Source organism: Natrix helvetica (genome assembly GCF_964273705.1).
Source record: "Natrix helvetica genome assembly, chromosome: 2".
In the NCBI taxonomy this organism is placed as follows: domain Eukaryota; kingdom Metazoa; phylum Chordata; class Lepidosauria; order Squamata; family Natricidae; genus Natrix; species Natrix helvetica.
This window is the reverse complement of record NC_138552.1, coordinates 275148313-275170306: the sequence shown is the minus strand read 5'-3', so window position 1 is coordinate 275170306 and position 21994 is coordinate 275148313. Positions and strand designations below refer to the sequence as shown.

At 49.7% G+C, this 21994-nt stretch overlaps 1 protein-coding gene across 1 annotated transcript in view; it reads right to left on the bottom strand.

Moving 5' to 3' along the window:
* TMEM132E (transmembrane protein 132E) overlaps nt 1-21994 on the bottom strand; it is a 296117-nt gene that overhangs the window by 41700 nt on the left and 232423 nt on the right. The window contains exons 2-3 of the mRNA XM_081944775.1: nt 10483-11389; nt 7112-7252 (exon numbers count right to left, since the gene is read on the bottom strand). Coding sequence (XP_081800901.1) covers nt 7112-7252; nt 10483-11389 — 1048 coding nt within the window. The remainder of the gene's footprint in view (nt 1-7111; nt 7253-10482; nt 11390-21994) is intronic.

Genomic DNA, 21994 nt, shown 5'->3' with positions numbered 1-21994 from the left:
AGAGCCACCACCTCAATGACAGCTGCACCTGTGGTCTCACTAGAATATTTTCCTTGGAATTGCTGGAGTTTGACCTCTGATGCAGCAGGAGACGCCACTGGAGCGGCCTCGCGTGTAGACGAGCCCAAGGCACCACGTCTATGCAAGAAATGAATTTCCACAGCAAGCTGGAGAGCACTACTACAGGAACAAAACGTTGATTCTAACTTGCCTAACTAAGGCTAACAAACTAACTTTACGGTCGTGGGACAGGAACACCTTCCCCAGCTTAGAGTCTATGATGGTCCCCAGGTGAGGAATCCTGGTGGCAGGAACGAGGGAACTCTTATCTAGGTTAACCGAAAAACCTAACTGCTGTAGTGTGGATACCACCAACGACATATCCTCCCTTGTCCGCTGAAACAATGCTGCTTGGGCTAAGATATCATCGAGATAGCATTGGACCCTGACAGAGCGCTCAGAGGTAAGCCGCCACTGCGGCTAGGACCTTAGTGAAGGGCCAAGCCGCCGACGCCAAGCCAAATGGTAGGGCCCTATACTGGTAGTGGCTACCTAAATAGGAGAACCTGAGATACTTACGATGGCCAGGGAAGGTGGGGATATGGAGGTAAGCCTCCGTCAGGTCGATGGAGGCCATGAAATCATTGCGCCTGACCCCCGCCAAGATGGATTTAAGCGATGCCATCTTGAATCTTCTATAGACTAAGTGAAAATTTAGCAGTTTAAGATCCAGAATTGCCCTCCATCCCCCCGAACTCTTCGGAACGACAAAGAGGTTGGAATAGAAACCTGACCCCACTTGGTCCGGTGGAACTGGTTCCACCGCCCTAATCTCTAAGAGGTGTCAGATTGCCTGCCTCATGAGAGAGCGTTTATCTTTACTCTTGGCGACTGAAAACATCCGAAAGTGGTTCAGCGGAATGGAGAGAAACTCTAGGCGCAGGCCAAATCTGATGGTATTCAGAACCCAGGCGACAGTGGTAATCTCAGCCCAGGCGTCGGCAAACAGAAGTAGTCTGCCGCCTAAGGGGGGGGTCACTATTGACCTATCTGCCCCGGTGGTAGGGACGGCCACCTCCCCCCACAAGAGAGCCTCTTCCTCTGGGGTTGGAACCTAGGCCTATCCCTGGTGTAGTGCGTATCCGACTGCCTGTCTGATAACGGAAAATACCTGCTGTGCTGCGCCTCCTGATCTGACTGACGATAGGACTGCTACCGAAAGTAAGGTGCAGATTTTTGTTCCGACTTCTTTGCGGGTGTAGGCTTGACCTTCTTTTTATTCTTGTCCTCAATGAGGATTGGGTCCAACGGGGTACCAAAAAGGGATCCGCCGGAATAAGGCCATGATGCCAGATGCCACTTTGCCTTGTTCTCCGCTTGCCACCCCTTCAGCCACAGGAGACGTCGGGAGGTCACCGAGGCCGCCATTGCCCTTGAGGCATGCAGAGTGGCGTCTGCAGAGAATTGTGCAACAGCAACCAGCTTGTTGAGATCTTGATGAGTATGCACCTCCTCAGGCGGAATCCTTTCCTGCATCTGTTGTAGCCAAAGGATAGCCGTGCAACTGAAGAACAACGCAGAGGCAGCTGCCTTGATGGCCCACGCGGAAGACTGGAATGTTTTACGAAAGCCTTCAAGTAATCAGCCACATCACCGGACACCACCGTTGACGTGGAAGCCAATGTCACCACTGGAGGGCCCACTGTGGGCACCTGCAACACCTGAGAGAAACTAAGTTCCATGTTAAAGAATCTCTATCACTGCTGCTGGGGTTGGGAAATGTTCCTAGCTTTTCCCACTGCTTTTTAACTACCTCTAGGAACAATTTAGGGGCAGGGATGTCTTCCTTCACTGGAAGAAGCTCTGAGTAAACTCGATCTTCCGGCTTTTTCTCCGGACCACCCTCCTTGGCACATTCCGTCTCACCCAGTTGCGCTGTGGCCTTGGCCTTGCACAACAGTGACTTGAACAAATCCAGAGGAAACAGACCAGAGAATGCTGGTGCCTCAGGTTTTGAGGGCTCCTCATCATCAGGCATGTCTACCTCACTCTGAACCTGATCCCCCACCATGGAACCTTTGCTAGCCAGAGAAGGAGAAACAGGCCAGCGCACCTTCAAGGGGGAAGGCATCGGCCTGGCCTGAGCAGTGGCACACACCCCCAGGGACCTTTGCCACCATTGGGGGCCGCACAGACCCCTTCTGTAACCCAGAAGAAATTCCATGTGAAATTGCAGAGGAGATAAACCTCTGAATGCTTGCTGGAAGCTGCTCCATGTCTCTAACGAAGGAATCCTCCTCCTCCTCTTGTGCACAGTCTTCAGACTGTGGAGCCAATGATGGCCTGATGGGACTATCTCCACCTGGCCCCCCTGCACTGAAAGGATCCCTTAGATAGGAGCCCTGTTCCACCATGGAGAGTGGTGGGGGGAAGGTGAAATGTCCCTGAGTTACACTGGGGAATCCCCCCTGTGAGGAGACCCAGACCTGGATCTAATGGGCGATCTAGACCTCAAGGGAGAACTAGGCCTACCCCTCTGTTCAGCCCTGGACACCTGCTTTTCCAGGGCCCTGTGCCTCCTTTCCTTCTGCAAGGCCTTGGAGGATTTTCCAGCTGCTGCAATTTTTCGCAGTCTCACAGAGGCTGTGGGCCTCACTCGGGCCCCACTGGAGGTCCCCTCCCCAAGGGACAATGTGGGAGGATCTGGCCTCTCCTCTGCATCTGCCCTGGCACAAGGTCAGGGCTCCACCAGACTCAGCCCACCAGAAACAGCACCGACCCAAAAACAGCTTCCCCCAATCACGGCCTCCACACGACAAAATCAGCCTCTGGTAGACCTTTCCTGCCCCTTTTGCAAACCGCGCGGCTGCCAGCAGCGCATCACGCAGTCCTCGCTGTCCTGTGCCACTTCGGGCATCGATCTGGGCCTGCAGGGCCTTGCCGCCGCTGCAAAAAAAATGGCGACCCAGGAAGGAAGGGATGAAAACAAGGCTTCGTAGTAGCTTCTGCCCCAACCCATGCAGCCCGCAGGAATTGAGGCCCCAAAATGGCCACCATAATGGCGTCCTGCCTCTAAAGCCCCAAGAAGCAACTTTTAAATCCCTTACCGGCGGCCGGGAGTGAGCCACACCAAGGGGAGGCTTCCAGGTATCAGGGGAAGAAGGCAGGGAGAAGGAATTTGCAGGATGGCACTGGATTGTTTTTGGAAGAATCAGGAACCAAAAGCAACCTGTCTTTCTTCGGCCAGAGTTGAAACTGGGAACCAGAAGCAAGGAGCACAGAGGCGTGGTTTCAAATTAACTCTGTCTCGAGGCCAATTGGACATCACAATACCCAATCCTGGATAATCCTGCAAAATTCCTCCGGAAAAACGGGCCGTTTTTGGTAGGTCTGCAGTGTGCAAAAACTTTTTAAAAAAATTTGCCTCTTCAAAATCTTGGTGCGTCTTATACTCCAGTGTGTCTTATACTCTAAGGAGAGAAATCCAACCAGGAGCACAGACACACCCTTATCTTCCTGATTGTCCCATCACTCCTCACTCCCTCCACTTCTCTGTTCAGCCTCTCCTCAGAGAGCATCATCTGCTCTCAGCAATGGAACTGATGCTGAGAATTGAAATGTCACGACAATCAAAAGCTTTGCTGTTCAAACTTCTAAAAAGGAGCAAGGCTAAGGGATTTGAAAACCAGTAGTCTCCAAAGTCATTTTCCTTTCCCACGGCTGTAAGATTTGATCAGGGTTTTTTTCTGAAAAGGTGATGGTAAATCACTTTAAATTCATCGCCCACTTTAACCTTTCAAGGCTGAATTTAATCTGCAGCCTGAGAGTGAGCCAGCCAGCCAGATTCCTGCTGGTTCATGGCCAACCTCTTCATCTCGTTACAGCTAAAAATACCTAATGAACATAAATTGTGGCATGTGCTGGGCCTGTATCACAGCAAATCTCTCAGGTCTGTAGAATAGCAGCGACAAGAAAATGCTTCATCTATTCAATTACAACCCACCATAATTTCGGTTTCAGAGACCCTAAAATCACAACGCAAGGAAATAAAAATATATCTCCTCCTCCTTTAGAAAATGACAGCGTTGGAAGGGACCTTGGAGGTCTTCTAATCCAACCTTCTGCTCAAACAAGAGACCTTATACCATTTCAAACAAATGGCTGCCCAATCTCTTCTTAAAAACCTCCAGTGATGAAGCATCCACAACTTCTGAAGGCAAGGTCTTCCACTGGTTAATTGGTCTCACTGTTAGGAAATTTCTTCTTCATTCTAGGTTGTTTCTCTCCTTGATTAGTTTCCATCCATTGTTTCTTGTCTTGCCTTCTGGTGCTTTGGAAAATAGGTCGAACCCCTCTTCTTTGAGGCAGCCCCTCAAATAATGGAACGTTGATGTCATGTCACCCCAGTCTTTCTTTTCACAAGACTAGGCAAGCCAATTCCTGCAACTGTTCTTCGTATGTTTTATTCTCCAGCCTTCTTACCATCTTTGTGGCCCTTCTCTGCACTCTTTCCAGAGCCTCTATACTTTTTTTATATAATATGGTGACCAAAATTGGATGCAGTATTCTAAGTGTGGTCTTTCTAAGGCTTTAGAAAACGGTGCTAATACTTCACATGATCTTGATTCTATCCCTTTGTTAAAGCAACGTAGGATTGCGTTGACTTTTCGGGCTGCTGCCACACACTTCTGGCTCATGTTTATGTAACTGTCCACTAGGACTCCTAGATCCCTCTCATCGTTACTGCCAGATTTCACCTCACCTGTACCTAATCTATACCTGTACATTTGGGTTTTCTTGCCTAAATGTAAAACCTTACTTTTCTCTGCACTGAATTTCATTTTATTAGATAGGGCTCAGTGTTCAAGTCTGTCAAGAGCCCACCCGAATCTTGAGCCTACCTTTTGGGGTGTTCGTTATTTCTGCCGGTTTAGTGAGTTTGACGAGTTCCCCTTCTATCTCTTCCTCTAAATTGTTTATGAAGTTGTTGAAGAATCCTGGGCTAAAATGCAACCTTGGCAGGCCCCACTGCTTACTTCCCTTCTTATAGATGTAGTATACCATTGAGGTCTACACATTGAGTGCTATTTGAGTCCTCCTCCTCCTTGCTGGTAGTTTTGTTATTATGATTATTATGATTATTATGATTATGATGATGATGATTATACAATTGCATCACAGCGGCCAGTTCTTTCACTGGATTTGGCATTGATTACTAGTTGGGCCCCACCCAGGGGCCTAGGACGTCGTAACGTATTTTCGTAATATACGTGCAGATCCAAGCAGTGCAGCTTTTTGCATTTGACTGATGGTGATTTTGTCAAGTTTTAACTGTTTTAAATGTAATTCCAGTGCTTTTGGAATAGCTCCCAGTGTGCCCATTACCACTGGAATTACCACTGCTGGTTTGTGCCATAATAGTTGAATTTCCATTTTTAAGTCCTGGTATTTCGTGACTTTTTCATGTTCCTTCTCCTCGACCCTGCTATCACCTGGTATTGCGATGTCTATGATTGTAACCTTATTTTTCTCAACCAGTGTGATGTCTGGTGTGTTATGCGCTAGTATTTTGTTTATTATTATTATTATTATTATTATTATTATTATTATTATTATTATTATTATTATTATTATTATTATTCCTATTACTGTTATTTCAATTTATAACCTATCGTTTCTCTTAAGACCCAAGAATGTGTGTATCTGGTTCTGTGGCCACTTTATCTTCATCATTATTTGGTGGAGTAGGCTGAACTGAGAAATGTTATTCAGGAGCTGGGCTGGAAGGAGAGGAGCCCAGTCCAAACCAATAGGAAAAACTCGATGCCAGGAGTGTCAAACTCGTGGCCCGCAGCCCACAGGCATCACATGCTGTCCACGTCCACCCCTGGTTTAGCGAAGGGGGGGGAGAAAGTCTCAATACGTGACAACGATGTGATCATGCAAATTTGACACCCCTGTTCTATGCGTTACCACCCTCACTAGTCAATACATCAGAGATTCAAACCGAAATCTCTCTGCATATTCCCAAATCCCCACCCTAAAAAAAAACCCCATTCACTGTAGCAGCTGGGCGGATCCCTGGCTATGTCACTGCATTTACTTAAAACAAAAACTAAGCTTCTAGTCCTCAAAGTTTTTAAGGCTCAAAAGGATTCACACTGATGAGAAGATACATTTTCTCACATACACACACAACACACACAACACACACACACACACACACACACACACACACACACACACAGAGTGTTCCAGAACTTAACTTTAAGCTTTTACTTTATTTTAAGTTCTGGAGATCACGATGTCTGTCTCTTCTTTTTACACACACACACACACACACACACACACACACACGGCTCCCTTTTAGTCTCAAAAATAGATGTGGCAAACAACAACATTATTTCTGCATCTGACTTAAGTACCGTGTAACTACCCATCTCCTTCCACAAATAGCCTACATTTTAACTCTGGTGCTTGCAGAACCAGATTCTAATTCTAGGCTTGCTGTTTTTTGAGGTCTGCTTAGCATCAACGCTGTCCGTCTCCTCCCTACCAGCTTCCCAGCTTTCATTTCCATATATCTCAGAGAAATTGAAGCGATTCATCTGGGCTCTTTCCTCCTTGAGGAACTCAGCATGAAACAAGCCCACTACAAAGACTTTTCAGTCATCTCCAAGAAGATTTCTCTTACAGAGAAACTCGCCTTTTGATCCATGCCTTAGGTCTCACATTCCATCAGAGATAGCTGTATTATTTTTTTAAAGCTCTGCTCAGGCTTGCGGGGTGAGGCTTGTCCTAGTTTCCGCAAATCTCAGAGAGAGAGAGAGAGAGAGAGAGAGTCCCAAGTCTTGCATCAGCCTTGCCTTCATCTCAGGGGAAGTACTAAATTTTGCCCCTTCCTCAAATCAAAAAACTTCCCGACATACTGAACTTCAGCTCACAGGAGCTGCTGGGGACTTCGATTCCCCCAAAGACTCCCTGAAATCTTTTTCATCCTGAATTACAAATATGCTTACATTTCAGGAAAAAAAGGGGGCACATGTTTGTAAGATCTTGCAACTCAGAAAATGGGTAAACGGAGCAGCATCTTCAAAATCCAGAGACTTACCTGGGCAAAATTCCACCAATCCATGCGACTTCGACCGTTGAAGTGGAGTGTTTGCTGCCCGTCTGAAATTCTGAATTCACGAGCCACTCGTGGTGACTGGATCTGGTTTTGAGCAGGTTCACCCCTTTTTTGGCCTTCACCCTGCCAAGCAACAAGAAAGAGAGAGCAACATGTTTTTCTCAAGGACCCTCAAGTTAGGTCCCTCCATTCTCTCCCTCTGCGTTTCCTTGGGTGTAACACTCAACTGCCCAGCATCACCTTATTAAACTGAAAAGAATACCACATTCAGAGTGGGTTACTGGCTATATTTCTGTAAGAGGTGAGGGCCACTGTGGTTATAGCACCTGAATTCTTGGAAAGAGCTGCCATCTCAGAATGGACACAAGATGACAGGTAGTACTCAGCTTACGACCGTAATGGAGCCTTCCCATCATAAGTTATAATGGCCATAAATCAGGTCACCTATGTGACTGACTTTATAATGGTTGGCTGTGATCATTAAATGAGCATCATGGTCATTAAGGGAACTAATGATTTACTATGGGCTGGTATGGCCAAAAACCAGAAATAAACACCAATTTTCCACAAAACTTTTGTAGAATGTGGTCACGTGACTGTGGGATGCTGCAAATAGACATAATTTCTGAGTGCCTGACATGTGGTCATGTCATCACGGGAGTTGGGGGTGGCCATCAGAATGTCGGAACCAGATTATAAACTGGTTTTAAGTCACTGGTCTTAAGTCAAGGATTATCTCTACATGCCTTTGCTGTCCTCAAGTGGCCATCTGGATTTCTGCAACCCCATATATGGTACCCAATTACTGGAACACCCTCCTACTTCTTATGCATCAGATTTGGTTTTTTTCAGGAGTGGAAAGAGATATAATCACAGCATCACAGTAGAAGAATGTGGGTTGGACAGCATCACCACCAGATGGATTCGTAACTGGCTGACCAACCGCAATCAACGTGTAGTCCTCAATGGAACGGCATCTACATGGAGGGAAGTATGCAGTGGAGTACCCCAAGGCTCTGTTTTAGGCCCAGTACTCTTCAACATCTTCATCAATGATTTGGATGAGGGAATAAATGGAGAACTCATCAAATTTGCAGATGACAAAAAAGTTGGCAGGAATAGCCAACACTCCAGAAGATAGGCTAAAGATACAGAGGATCTTGACAAACTTGAACATTGGGCACTATCTAATAAAATGAAATGAAATTCAATGGTGAAAAGAGTAAGGTTCTACATTTAGGCAACAAAAACGGAATGCACAGGTACAGTATAGGTGGTACCTTGCTCAGTAGTAGTAACTGTGAAAGGGATCTTGGAGTCCTAGTGGACAACCATTTAAATATGAGCCAGCAGTGTGCAGCAACTGCCAAAAAAGCCAACACAGTTCTAGGCTGCATAAACAGAGGGATAGAATCAAGATCACGTGAAGTGTTAATACCATTTTATAATGCCTTGGTAAAGCCACACTTGGAATACTGCATTCAGTTCTGGTCGCCACGATGTACAAAAGATGTGGAGACTCTAGAAAGAGTGCAGAGAAGAGCAACAAAGATGATTAGGGGACTGGAGACTAAAACATATGAAGAACGGTTGCAGGAACTGGGTATGTCTAGTTTAATGAAAAGATGGACTAGGGGAGACATGATAGCAGTGTTCCAATATCTCAGGGGTTGCCACAAAGAAGAGGAAGTCAAACTATTCTCCAAGGCACCTGAGGGTAGAACAAGAAGCAATGGGTGGAAACTAATCAAGGAGAGAAGGAACTTAGAACTGAGGAGAAACTTCCTGACAGTTAGAACAATTAATCAGTGGAACAGAAGTTGCCTCCAGAAGTTGTGAATGCCCCAACACTGGAAGTCTTTAAGAAGATGTTGAATAGCCATTTGTCTGAAACGGTATAGGGTTTCCTTCCTAGGCAGGGGGTTGGACTAGAAGACATCCAAGGTCCCTTCCAACTCTGCTATTGTATTGTATTGTATTGTATTGTATTTAGGATGCTCATGTCCACAGTTAAGTTCACAGCTTATAAGGTAAAGGTTCCCCTTGCACATCTGTGCTAGCCGTTCCTGACTATAGTGGGCGTTTCATCTCCGTTTCAAAGCCAAAGAGCCAGCGCTATCCAAAGGTTGGCAGAAGCTGGGACAAGTAATGGGAGCTCACTCTGTTACGGGGCACTAGGAATTCGAACCGCTGAACTGCCGACCTTCTAATTGACAAGCTCAATGTCTTAGCCACTGAGCTACTGCGTCCCTTCCCAGCTTATAGTGCCTTATAATTTATTTGTTTAGAATTTTTAACATTTGTAACAAACTTCTTCATGCTTTCTTTGATGGAAAAACTGGGGTATATATAAATTAACCCACAAATCAAACAAAAGCAAAGACCCTAACCACATTTGAATATCCTGATGGGGAAAACGTGAAGATAAATTCTTGTCAAAAGCCCAACACTGTCACAGGAGTAAACATAAATAAATAAGATAATCTATCTGCATTTACTTATGAGCCTCTGAATGTCTGTGTTTGCAATATGAATTGTTTTTGTTGTTCTTGGCCTACACTGTCTTCTGTGTTGGGCTAAGTGAATGCCTAAATGTCACAGAAAACTATACTAGGTATTGAAGAAAGTTGACTTATTTAACAAAAGTAACAAGAGACAAAGAGCAGAATTTGCACAGCAAAGCTGCAAAGTACTTTTTGGCACTTCTCTTCTTCCACCTGCTGCCTAAAAAAACATCCAGGCTCCAGACTGTTCATTTTTGGTCTACAGGTTAGTGACTACTGTGGACTTTGTTAAAAGTCTGCATATAAGAACCTTCCACACCTTTCCACAACGCTCCTGTGAGAGGCTGCAAGGAGACTCAGAAAGAAAAGGCAGGAACTAGACGTAAACCAGCAACAGATGGGAAACGGCTTTGATAGTAATTTATAAACGACAGCTTGCAAAAAGCACAGGAAAAACAGATTCAAATACTCAAAAGAGATTCTGCTTTAATGAATTCACTAATAAAAGAACGCTGGAGCTTCCTACGGCAGTTTTCCAAGATTTCAAAACGAGGGGTCCTTGGAGCTGTCTGAGCCTGGTTGTTTCCTTTCAGGTGTTTCATTATCAAACTAGGTAATATCATCAGTGCTAGCACCTGGGAGAGCATCAAGGACCCCTCATCTCAACCCTGAGCTGTGAATATTCTCTTCTCTCAATTCCAAAATGAATTGTTTCACTAAAACTCCTTATTAAAGCCTAGGTAATCTTGTTTCTGTGTCCAGGGCTTAGTGCCATCGCACCAACAATGATGGAGAGCTGTGCTTCTTCTGGACCCTTTAACAACCCCGGTCCCTGCAGGCAGTGCTTACCTAAGCATGAAGTGCTCAACCGTTGAGTTGCCCATCAGGTATAGGGTGACACTGAGCACCTCGCCTGGTTTGAGAGGTTTCTCAGGTAGCCGGATGAAGATGCTGTCATCTAGACGCTGCTCCTGCAAGGGCTGGATGGCCGGTGGCTGAACCAGCCTCAGACTGCCAATGCGCAGGAGAGGGTGCTGGGTGGGGCCTTCGATCCGTGCCCCGGCCCCGCCTCTCCGTCCCATTGGTTCGCTCCCACACTCCCCCGTTGCATCGGGGGCGTGAAGCGTGTAATAGAGTTCTGCTTGCTGTACGTCTACAGCTGGTTCAATGTCCTCCACCACTTTCCTCCGCCCCAGGGGGACGGCAGCGGGTCCAAACCAAGCTTGAGGCAGCTCAGCTTGGGCGAGGCAGGTGGCCAGGCTGCCCCGGAGGCGGCAAGAGGCTCGGACCTCACGGGCCTCACGGAAGGCATGGAGCCGCACACAGGGCAACCGCTCCGTCACGTCGAAATCATCCCAGTCACGTCCGGCCACATAGAACAGCACCTGGGCTGTGGGTTGGTTGGCTGGCACCCGTGTGCCAACGATGAAAGCCCGTACTTTCCAGTTCACTGTCAGGCGTTCTGGTATCTCCAGAGTGCTTGAGGGCTGCAGCAGCTCCTTGGGTAGCACCAGGCCTGAGTTGAACGGCCCCAAAGAGACATTGAGCACAGGCAGCTTCTTGGTTTGGAACACAACGAAAGGCTCCGACCGGGTCAAGCCAAGGATATTGTTTCCTCTTGGTATCGGCCGCGTCTCTCTCAGGAAGAATGCCAAGCGGGTGTTGGAAAGATTGTAACTGACTGGAAGAACAGCAGTGGCAGGAGGCTGGGAGGCCTCTGGGGCTTCTGAAGTTGTAGGGGGGACTTTGGCCTGAGCTGGAAAACAAGGGATAAAAAAATAACATGAAGTCATTGGCTGTTACTATCGATCATCTTTTATATACTCCCTATCCCAGTGATGGATAACCGCGTGCCGATCTGCGTGCTGGAAATGGCACACAAAACCATCCCACAAGGAACATGTGGCCTTGCTAGCCTTCACGCGCGCGGGAGCTCTGAAACCCGGAAGAGCAGTGTTGTGTCGCACACCGGCACCTGAACTTATGATTTCTTGGGGTGGGCGTACACCCAACAAGCAGCTGGCCGTTGCACATGCATGCAATGGAAACCAGGATGTTCGGGTGCCGATGCACGACACAACACTACTCTTCCAGGTTTCAGAGTTTCCGTGTGCACGAAGACCAGCTGGCCAGTGCACGTGTGTACACAGGAATGCGGAAGAGGAGCCAGCGAGGCCAGCGTGCCGTTTCCGGCACAAGTGCCATAGGTTCACCACCACAGCCCTATCCTCTAGAATGGAGGTGGGAATCTGTGGCCCTTTTATGACTTGAGGACTTCAACTCCCAGAATTCCTGAGCCAGCCATGCTTGCTGGGTGTTGAAGTCCATAAGTCATAAAGGGGCTATAGTTCTCCACCTCTATCCTACAAAGTGCCATAACAAGTAAATCTAATCCTGGAATTGTTTCAATCCCTTTCATCAATTGAAGAATTCCCTCCAGCCCTTAAGTGATACTTCACAGTTGGTACTGTACGATCTGATGCAATCTTTGTGCTATAGCCTACAAGCACCATGTGTAAGAACAGGACAGTGTTTCTCAACCTTGGCAAATTTAAGATGTGTGGATTTCAGCTCCCCAAATTCCCCAGACGGCACACTGGGAATTTAAAGTCCACTCATCTTAAAGTTGCCATGGTTGAAAGAATATTGAATGTTATATCTTTTAAAAGAAAAAGAAAAAGAAGAGAGAAAAGGGAATTTATTTAGACTTAAATAAGTTGCTTAAGAACTTATTGTTCTTAAGACCTTGTTGTCTTAAGCAAAACAAAAAATATTGTTCTTAAGACCTTGTTGTCTTAGAGAATATGTGGGTACTCACTTTCTTGGCCTCTTTGGATAAGAGTCCAAGGAAGTGAGCACCCACTATACTCTGATATAGAATAGAATATAATTCTTTATTGGCCAAGATAGGCGGAGAGAGATAGTGTCTGGCCCAAAGTCATCCAATAAACTCCCTTGACTAGAGCAGAACAAACATTAAATTTCTTCAGTCCAAATCCAACACCCTGACTTTATCCCACACATGCTGTTGTTTACTATTCTTCCATTCCAAACTCTTCCTGCTACAGCAGGGGTGTCAAACTCGTGTTGTCACAGCAGCATCATGTGACGTATCGGGACTTCCCCCCCTTCGCTAAACTGGGTGGGGGCGGAGCCATCACGTGACGCATCTGGCATGCGGGCCACAATACAATACAATACAATACAATAGCAGAGTTGGAAGGGACCTTGGAGGTCTTCTAGTCCAACCCCCTGCCTCGCAGGAAACCCTATACCGTTTCAGACAAATGGCTATCCAACAAGTTTGACACCCCTGTGCTACAGGGAAAGGCTAATCCATTTACTTCTACCTTCATACTCTTAACCTTTCATTACAACACCTTCTGATTAAAGTAGCACTCAAGTATCTTAAGACCACAAGTCCCAAATTTCCCAGGCCAATATGGAAATTCTGAACAACAAAACCCATTTTCTGTACACAGAAAAATCTCAAATTTTATGGCTGAAAGAAGGAATTTGTTACACCTAAATGTGCATTTAATCCAATTTGATATAACTTTATTTGCATCCATTCATATCGATAGCGTACATTTTAATTATATGATTTACTTGAGTGTATACTAGTGAAGTCAATTATGTAATGGTGCAAATAATGTAAATTAATATTACTGACGTAAATTATACCAATTGCTCAGATTGTTTCAGAAACAGTTGGCCTTGTCTGTTATTTGAGAGTGAATACCAACTATTTTGACATTGAAGTCTACTTCGTGGGCAGACACCCACAATTAATCTTCCCTATGTTTCCTACCTGTCCTTCTGGGGCTGACAGGAGGGCCATGTTCGGGTCTCATCAGCTAAATCACGGGTGTCAAACTCGCCACATCACATTGCCATCATGTGACGTATTGCAATGTTTTTTCCCTTCGCGGAGCTGGGGTGGGCATGACCTACGTGTGATGCATCTGGCCCACGGGCCGCCAGTTTGACAACCCTAAGCTAAATAGTGTTGGCTGGGAAAGCCAAGAAGGAGAACCTTTTCTGCCATGGCTGTTCTGACCGAGGCTTCCCAAGAGCATGAAGCAACTCCTTGTCCTGACAAAAAACCCTTTTATTAATTTACTGTGAATTCTGCTCATTCACATCCAGTAAAGTCTTTCAAGGGAGGATTTACAGTCACAAACCTTATCTGGCTTTTAAGAGCTGACAGGCCGATATTTGCAAAACTTGGCAAGGAGTCTTAGAGAGTCACGAACCAATTAAGCGAACTAATTGTCTCCTGCAAACTCCACTCCCCTTTCGCTCCTCTTTTATTTCCTCTGGGAGGGGCCATTCAGCGTGCACCTGTGGCCTTACTCCCAAGTCAACCTCTGTTCTTTAGCTGTTCCCTTCGTCTGGCAACTCTGCGCAGGCACACACTGGGAACAGCCTGCAGCTGTTCAGCTGCCTCACTGATGTCTGACTCTGAAGGCAGCTGATAACTGTCAAATGGCTCTGGCCCCCTCTTTGTCTCCGACACAGAGCCCTCATCGGAGCCTTCCCCAGACTCCAGGACTGGCCCATGTTCCTCCCCCAACCTCCTCACTGTCCGAATCTGCTGTCTGAAATTAGAATGGCCAAAATCCTGTTGGCCTTTCGTAACCCTTGAAAATTTGTTCCTGGGCCTGGAGCTCCAAGTGTATGTTGGAACCAGTCTCTTGGCCTTGCTGATGGTGGTTTTTACGGTGCTTGGCCGCTTTGTGTTTTCATGTTTCCATGTATTTTATTTATTTTATTGTGAGCCCTCTTCAGTCACATATTTAAGATGAGTGGCTGTATACAGTAATCCTTGACTTAAAACTAGTCATTTAATGAATGTTCAAAGTTAGGATACACCCCCAAACGGGACTTATGATGTCTGCCCCTCCATCACATCACTGCATTTTAGGCACTTGGCAAATATATGGCCGTTTGCAGTGCCCTGTTTTTGCCAGAAACTGGCATTTACTTGTGGTTTCTGGCAAAAACCATCTCATAGCGAACAATGCTTTTGTTTAACAACAACCACGAAAAAAGTAATAAAATTAGGTCTGGTCACATGGTGATCCACTTTACGAACTTCATGATTATGATCGAAATTGCGGGTTCAATTAGTTATAAGTCAAAGACTACCTGTAGATCGAATGAATAAACAAACAGCTAGGGGTGAATAATGTTGAAATAAAACAGATTTAACCCCTATATGGAACTGCAGTAAAGTGATAGTGCAAATATCCCGAGGAGGTCAGGCTATCCCACAAAATAGGGAGGTACTGCACATCTCATATATCTCATACAGAGGAAGGGCATTCAGAAGCCGTTACCCAGAGGACTGGATTAAATGGACAGATTCAATTTACCGTATATATTTCAACATAGTGTTCCCCAATAATGAATGCCCTCCAGAAGGGTTAAGTTCAGGGGTGAAATCCAGCAGGTTCTGACAGGTTCTGGAGAACCGGTAGCGAAAATTTTCAGTACTTTGGAGATCCGGCAAATACCGCCTCTAGCTGGCCCCAGGAGCGGGGAGGGAATGGGGATTTTGCAGAATCCTTCCCCTGCCATGCCTACAAAGCCACGCCCACAGAACCAGTAGTAAAAAAAAATGAATTTCACCACTGGTTAAGTTCATCATACTGTTTGGGGCAGAGGCAGGGGGGAGAAAGGATTTTCTTGTCGTCGTCCCCCCTCCCTCGGGTTAAAAGTGTGTTGGGTCTTTTTAAAATTAGGAAAATTGGGTTTCAGGGGCTTACCTTACAATTTGGTAGGTTTCCCACTTCAGAAAATGGGGGCAGCTTCCTGGCTCAGTGGTTAAGAAGCTGGGATTGTCAGCTGGAAAACTGTCAGCCCAGGTTTGAGACCCGAGCTCCACACAATGGGGTGAGCTCCTGTCCTTACCCTAGCTCAGTGCTTCTCAATTATTTTCTGTCATGCCCCCCCTAGGAAGAAGAAAACATTTCGCCCCCCCCCCGCGCGACTGTAAATAGTATAATTTGTCTATAAAATTGTTATAAGTACACCTCTGCATAACATAGCACACCGGTCTTTCCTCGTCTCCCACCGTAGTCACATGCTTTCTTTCCTCTTTCCCTCTTACTTGTCTATCCTTCCTTCCACCCTCCCTTCCTCCTTCCCTTCCTTCCTGCCTCCCTTCCAGTTCCCTCCTTCCTCTTTCCCCCTGCCTGCCTGCCTTCTTTCCTCTTTCCCTATCCTCCTATCTTTCCTTTCTCCCTCCCTCCTTCCCTGCCTCCCTTCCAGTTCCATTCTTCCCTCCTTCCTTCTGCCTCCTTCCTGCCTGCTTGCCTTCTTTCCTCTTTCCCTCTTGCTTGTCTATCCTTACTCCCTCCTCCCTTTCTTCCCTCCCTCCCTGCTAGCAGCTCCTCCAGCATCCCAGCTGGAAGCAGCAGCACAACAGTCGCCGTTACCAGGGCGAAGGGGTGGCGGTGGCAAGATCGGGCGACCGCCGCCCCTTTGTCCCTTCCCCAACAGCGGCTGTTGCGCTTCCGCTTCCAGACGGAATGCTGGCGGTGGAGCTGCTGGCGGGGAGGCGAGCTACCTGCATAAAGACGCCGCCGAGGGCATGGCAGAATATATCCCGGCTTGAAGTGGCAGCGCTGGGGACTGCTCAGAGACTCATCAGAGCCGCGGGCTGGAGCTGTGCAAAAAGTCTGCTTGGGCTGGGGGGGGGGAAAGGGAGGGAAGCCTGGGACAGCCATGCTTCCCTCCCTCCCACCCCCGCCCGAGCAGGCTTCTTGCACAGCTCCAGCCCGCGGCTCCAATGAAAATCCACAGTCCGAAGTGCTGCCACTTCCAGGCGGGATATATTATGCCTCGCCGCCGCCGCTGCCGCCGCCGTTGCACCCAGATGGAAAGGGAGCCTTCGCGCCCCCCTTTACGGAGCCTCGCGCCCCCCCAGGGGGGCGCGCCCCACTATTTGAGAACCGCTGCCCTAGCTGTTGCCAAACTAGAAGTTCAGAAACACAGAAATGCAAGTAGATAAATAGGCACCACTTTGGTGGGAAGGTAACAGCGCTCTATGACATCGTGTTGGCCTCATCACCACAGAAATGACTTCAGTCAGCACTGGCTCAATGACCTTGAGACAGAGATCAGCACCTAAGTCGGCAATGACTAGAGGAGTAAAATCTTCAGGGATCCTTTACTCACATCAGAATGTCAGACTTTGTCATTGATTTTGGACAACTGGGATCAAACGGGGCTTCAAGAAGCCACAAAATGGAGAAACACATGGGAGAATGACCATTGGCTTACCTGAAGGGTCCTTTTCTGTACACCGCGGGAGAGTCCAAGCAATGGGTTAATTCAGTCTGCTTGCCCTTAGGACTGAGGAACTATTTTTCCTTAAGCCACACCTCCTCCTGGTGTGCTCAATCCCCCAGAATTCTTAGAAGGAGTCAGTTCGTGCGGATGGAGCGAAGCGTCCAAGATGATGTACTGTTGACACGAAGAACCCGAATCCCGGCCTCGAGAGCCAGGGTGGGTTGGACTCTCCCACGGTGTACAGAAAAGGACCCTTCAGGTAAGCCAATGGTCATTTTCCTGTACACCGCTTGGAGAGTCCAAGCAATGGGACATACCCAAGTTACTGTCCATCTGGGCGGGCAGAAAAAGGCTCCCGGGATTCGGTCTCTGACACAACCGCCTGGAGCACGCGCCTGCCGAAGGATGCCTCAGCCGAGGCGAAAATGTCCAATTTATAGTGTCGCACAAATGGAGAAGGAGAGGACCACGTAGCGGCCCTGCAGATGTCCAGGATCGAGGCCTGGGTGGCCCAGGCCGCTGAGGTAGCAGCACTTCGTGTGGAGTGTGCAGTGATGCCGCGCGGAACGGCCTTGGATTGACTTTCATAGGCAGTCGCAATGCAAGCACGAAGCCACCTGCCAATTGTGGAGGAAGTGACCTTCTTCCCTAGGGAACCGGGCTGGAAGGAGAGGAAAAGAGCCTCTGACTTCCTGAATTCTGCAGTACGAGCGATGTAGACCTTCAGGGCCCTCCTGACATCAAGATTGTGCCAGGATCGCTCTCTGGGATGCGACGGATGAGGACAAAAATTTGGCAACACAATGTCTTGCGCTCTATGGAACCATGAGTTTACTTTGGGGGTAAAGGTCGGGTCCAGCCTCAAAATGACCCTGTCAGGGTGGATGACGCACAGATCCTGGCGAACAGAAAGAGCCGCCAGCTCCGAAATCCGGCGAGCTGACGTGATGGCAATCAAGAAGGCCGTCTTCAGCGTCAGGAATCGAAGAGAAGTAGTGCGTAGAGGCTCGAATGGAGGGCCAGAGAGGGCCCGCAGGACCACGGACAGCTGCCAAGTAGGGTAGCGATGAACGGTGGGAGGGCGAAGGTTAGAGGCGCCCTTGAGGAAAAGACGCACCTTCGGGATTTTGCTGAGAGGCAAAAGGTGGTCGCCCGACCAGACGGTAGACAAAGCCGCCACTTGGCGTCGAAGGGTGTTCGGGGCCAGGCCCTTGTTGAGTCCCGCTTGAAGGAAGTCAAGCACTCTGGGAACAGGCGCGGTCGTCGGCTCGATGAGCAGCTCCTCACACCACTTGGCGAAGGCAGCCCAGGACGCATCATAAATCCTGGTGGTTGAAGGGCGTCTCGCCGCCTGAATGGTGTTCACTACCTCCTCCGACAGGCCTTGGCCTTTTAGTTGGTCCCCCTCAAGTGCCAGACGGCCAACTGGAGCCACTGGGGCTCTGGATGAATCACGGCCCCCTGGCTGAGGGAGATCTGGTCCGGAGGAATGCGCCACGGAGGAGACACCGACAGGTGGACAAGGTCGGCGAACCACGACCTGCGGGGCCAATGCGGGGCCACGAGAAGGACCTCTGCTCCCTCTGCGATGACTTTGGAGATGAATTGAGGAAGGAGAGGCAGGGGAGGGAAGGCATACAGTAGCTCGCGGGGCCACTTGCAACGCAGTGCGTCTGTCCCCTCCGCCCCCGGGGTGAAAAACCGGGAGTAGAAGCGGTCGAGCTGCTTGTTGTCCCTGGACGCAAACAGGTCTACAGCCGGAGTCCCGAATCTGTCGGACATCTGGTGGAACAGGCGAGGGTCCAGTTTCCACTCCGCAGGATCTATGGTCGTCCTGCTCAGCCAGTCTGCCTGTATGTTGTCCACTCCGGAGATATGGTCGGAGCGAAGGGATTCCAGATGGCGCTCCGCCCAGCGGCCCAGGGACTCCGCCTCTCTCATCAGTGCTCTGGATCTGGTGCCGCCCTGGCGGTTGATGTGGGCCTTGGTGGCCACATTGTCCGTCATCAGAAGCACATGTTGACGATGGATGGACCGGGTGAAATGGCGCAGGGCCAGGCGAGCAGCTCTCAGTTCCAGCAGGTTGATGCTGTAGCTGGTTTCCACTTGGGACCACTTGCCCTGAACAACCAGGGACCCCATGTGGGCTCCCCAGCCGGAGAGGCTGGCGTCTGTGGTGATGATTAACCTCTCGGGCTCCTTGAATAGGTGGCCCTTGAGGATGGCCGGAGACACCCACCAGCGGAGAGACCTCTTTACGTCCGGCGTAACTCGAATCGGCCTGGTAGAGTTGCTCCTGGATGCCCTCTGGTGCGGCAGCAGCAGCCACTGAAGAGCCCTGGAATGCAGGCGGGCCCACGGCACGATGGAAATGCAGGAGATCATTTTTCCCAGCAGCTGCGACAGAAGGACCACTGGAGCCTGCCTCAAGCTCAACACCTTGTGGGTCATGGACCTTAGACTGGCCAACCTGTCTCGGGAGAGGAAAACCCTGCACAAGTTGGTATCTATCACCGCCCCCAGGTGTACAAGTCTGTTTGTTGGAGTGAGATGGCTCTTCTCTATGTTTAGAGTGAAGCCGTGATTTCTGAGGGATCTCATAGTGGTTTGGAGATCCCGTAGGGCCTGTTGCCTGGACGACGACTGGATAAGTATGTCGTCCAGGTAGCACTGGAGCCTTATGGGCCTGCGTCTTAGCTGGGCCGCCACTACCGCCAGCACTTTGGTAAACGTCCGAGGAGCGGACGAGAGGCCGAATGGAAGAGCTTTGTACTGGAAGTGGCGACCCGCATAATAGAAGCGCAGGAACTTCCTGTGCTGAGGACGGATGGGGATGTGGAGGTATGCCTCTTTGAGATCTATAGATGTGAGTAGATCTCCCTGTCGAATCCCCGCCAGAATAGTCTGCAGGGACTGCATCTTGAACCTCTGGTAGGCGATATGCCTGTTGAGGTTCTTGAGGTCCAAGATGGCTCTCCACCCCCCCGAGTTCTTTGGCACCAGGAAGAGGATGGAGTAAAACCCCCTCCCCTCTTCGCCCTGGGGAACTGGTTCCACGGCCCTGATGTCTAGGAGATGACTGACTTCCTGGTCCATACGCTCCCTCTTTTGGGGACAGGAAGGGACAGGGCACCGGATGAAGGTCCGGGGGGGGAGGGACAGGAACTCCAAGGGGGCCTTCCCTGACTGTCTGCAGAACCCAAGCATCCTCGGTGTTCTGGGCCCAATGGGAGGCAAACAGCTGGAGGCGACCCCCGATGGGCGCCAAGCCCGGGCAGTCACTTTGACTTACGGAACGGCCTGTTGGAGGCCCCACCTCGGTTATACTTGCGGAAGCCGAACTGCTGCCTGCCTCTGTCCCGAAAGGGCGCCCTGTCCTGGGATCTGTCGCCCTGCTGGCCGAAAGACCTATTGGAGGGAGAGAAGGAAGAGGCAGAGGTGGAAGGCTCGGAGGCACGAAAGGACTGCCTCCTAGAATAGGGAGCGGTCTTACGTTCCTGCTTTTTGTTTAGAGAAGGTAGGATCTTCCTCTTGTCCTTGGACTCGATGAGGAGAGGATCCAGGGACTCGCCAAATAATTTGGACCCCTTAAAGGGGGCGGAAGCCAGTTTCCACTTGTTTTTCTGGTCCGCTTGCCAATGTCGGAGCCAGATCAGCCGACGAGAAGTTATATTAGAGCCGAGCGCCCTGGAGGCAAATTTTGTGGCATTAAGGGATGCATCAGCGGCATACTGGGAGGCCGCGATTATTTTTGACACGTCCTGGTGGAGACGGACGTCTCCCGCCGGGAGCTTGGTTAGGAGCTCGCGCAGCCAGATCACAGAGGCCCTATTAAAAAAGGAGGCGGATGAAGAGGCCCTGATGGCCCAGGCAGCCGCCAGGTGGGTTTTGTGGCACGCCTTTTCCGCCTTCTTGTCCTCCGCCTTAAGGCCTTCCAGGAGGTCGGCCGGTAGGGAGGAGTTGGAGGTGAGCGCAGCGATGGGCGGGTCGACAGTGGGCAGGGCCAGAAGGTCCTCCAGCACTGGCTCCATAGTATAAAGCTTCCTATCTACCCCACTGGGAGAGGACTGCGTGGCTGGCTGAGCCCACTGGCGCTGGATTAGGTCGAGAAACAGCCCCAGGACCGGAACCAGCTCTTGCTGGGGCGCTGGGACATCAAACATGACCGCATTGGGATTAGCCGGAGTGGCATCTGCCGCCGGCGCGGTCGGTTTGGGCTTGATCCCCACCCTGGTGGCAGCCTTGACCTTGTGAAGGACAGATTTGAAAAGGCTGGGTTTGAACAGACCCGCAAAGGCGGGCGCTTCAGGGGGGAGGTCCTCGTCGTCTGAGAGACCTAGCACCTCCGGGTCAGGGTCCTCAATGGCAGAGGCCTCGCTGACCACCGAGGATTCCAGGGAAGGATGGCGAGCACGCTTGCTTGGAGGGGGAGCTGCCTGATCGGGTTTGGGACCCTTAGGGGCCACTGCAGTGGGACTTTTAAATTTCATGGCCTCCATGATGCCCTTGGCAATGGCACGGGCCATTAGTTCCTGCATGCGGGGCGATAACTCCTCAGAGTCAGAATCAGGATCCAAGCCCTCCTCTAGGGGGGGTGAAGCCACACCCTGCATATTGTCTATGCTAGCATCCCCAGGGGGAGGGGCCTGCTCACAGGCCCAAGAGGGCGCCGGGGAAGCCGGCTCTGCAAATGACCTATTTGGGGATAGGTCCTGGGACTCCACCTCCTCGGCGAGGACCATCTGGAGATCTTCCCGGGAGGGAGGGATTCCTGAGAGGGACTGCTCCCTGTCTGCCTGGCGTCTGGCCTTCTCAAATTGCTTGTCAAGGGCCCCCCTGGCGCCTTTCAGCATCCTTGGCCTCAGCCACAGAAGGGGTCCTGGAACGCTGTTTCCCAGAGCTACCCCCACCACACTTGCCCGCACCCCCACTCCCCGATGAGGAGGAACCCTTGCTAGGGGCCTGCGAGAGGCTCGGCCTAGTATCTTGGGAATCGGGGGGACTGGGCAGATCCATAGTCAATGACCACACAAGATGGAGCAAGGCTATGATAAGGCAGAAG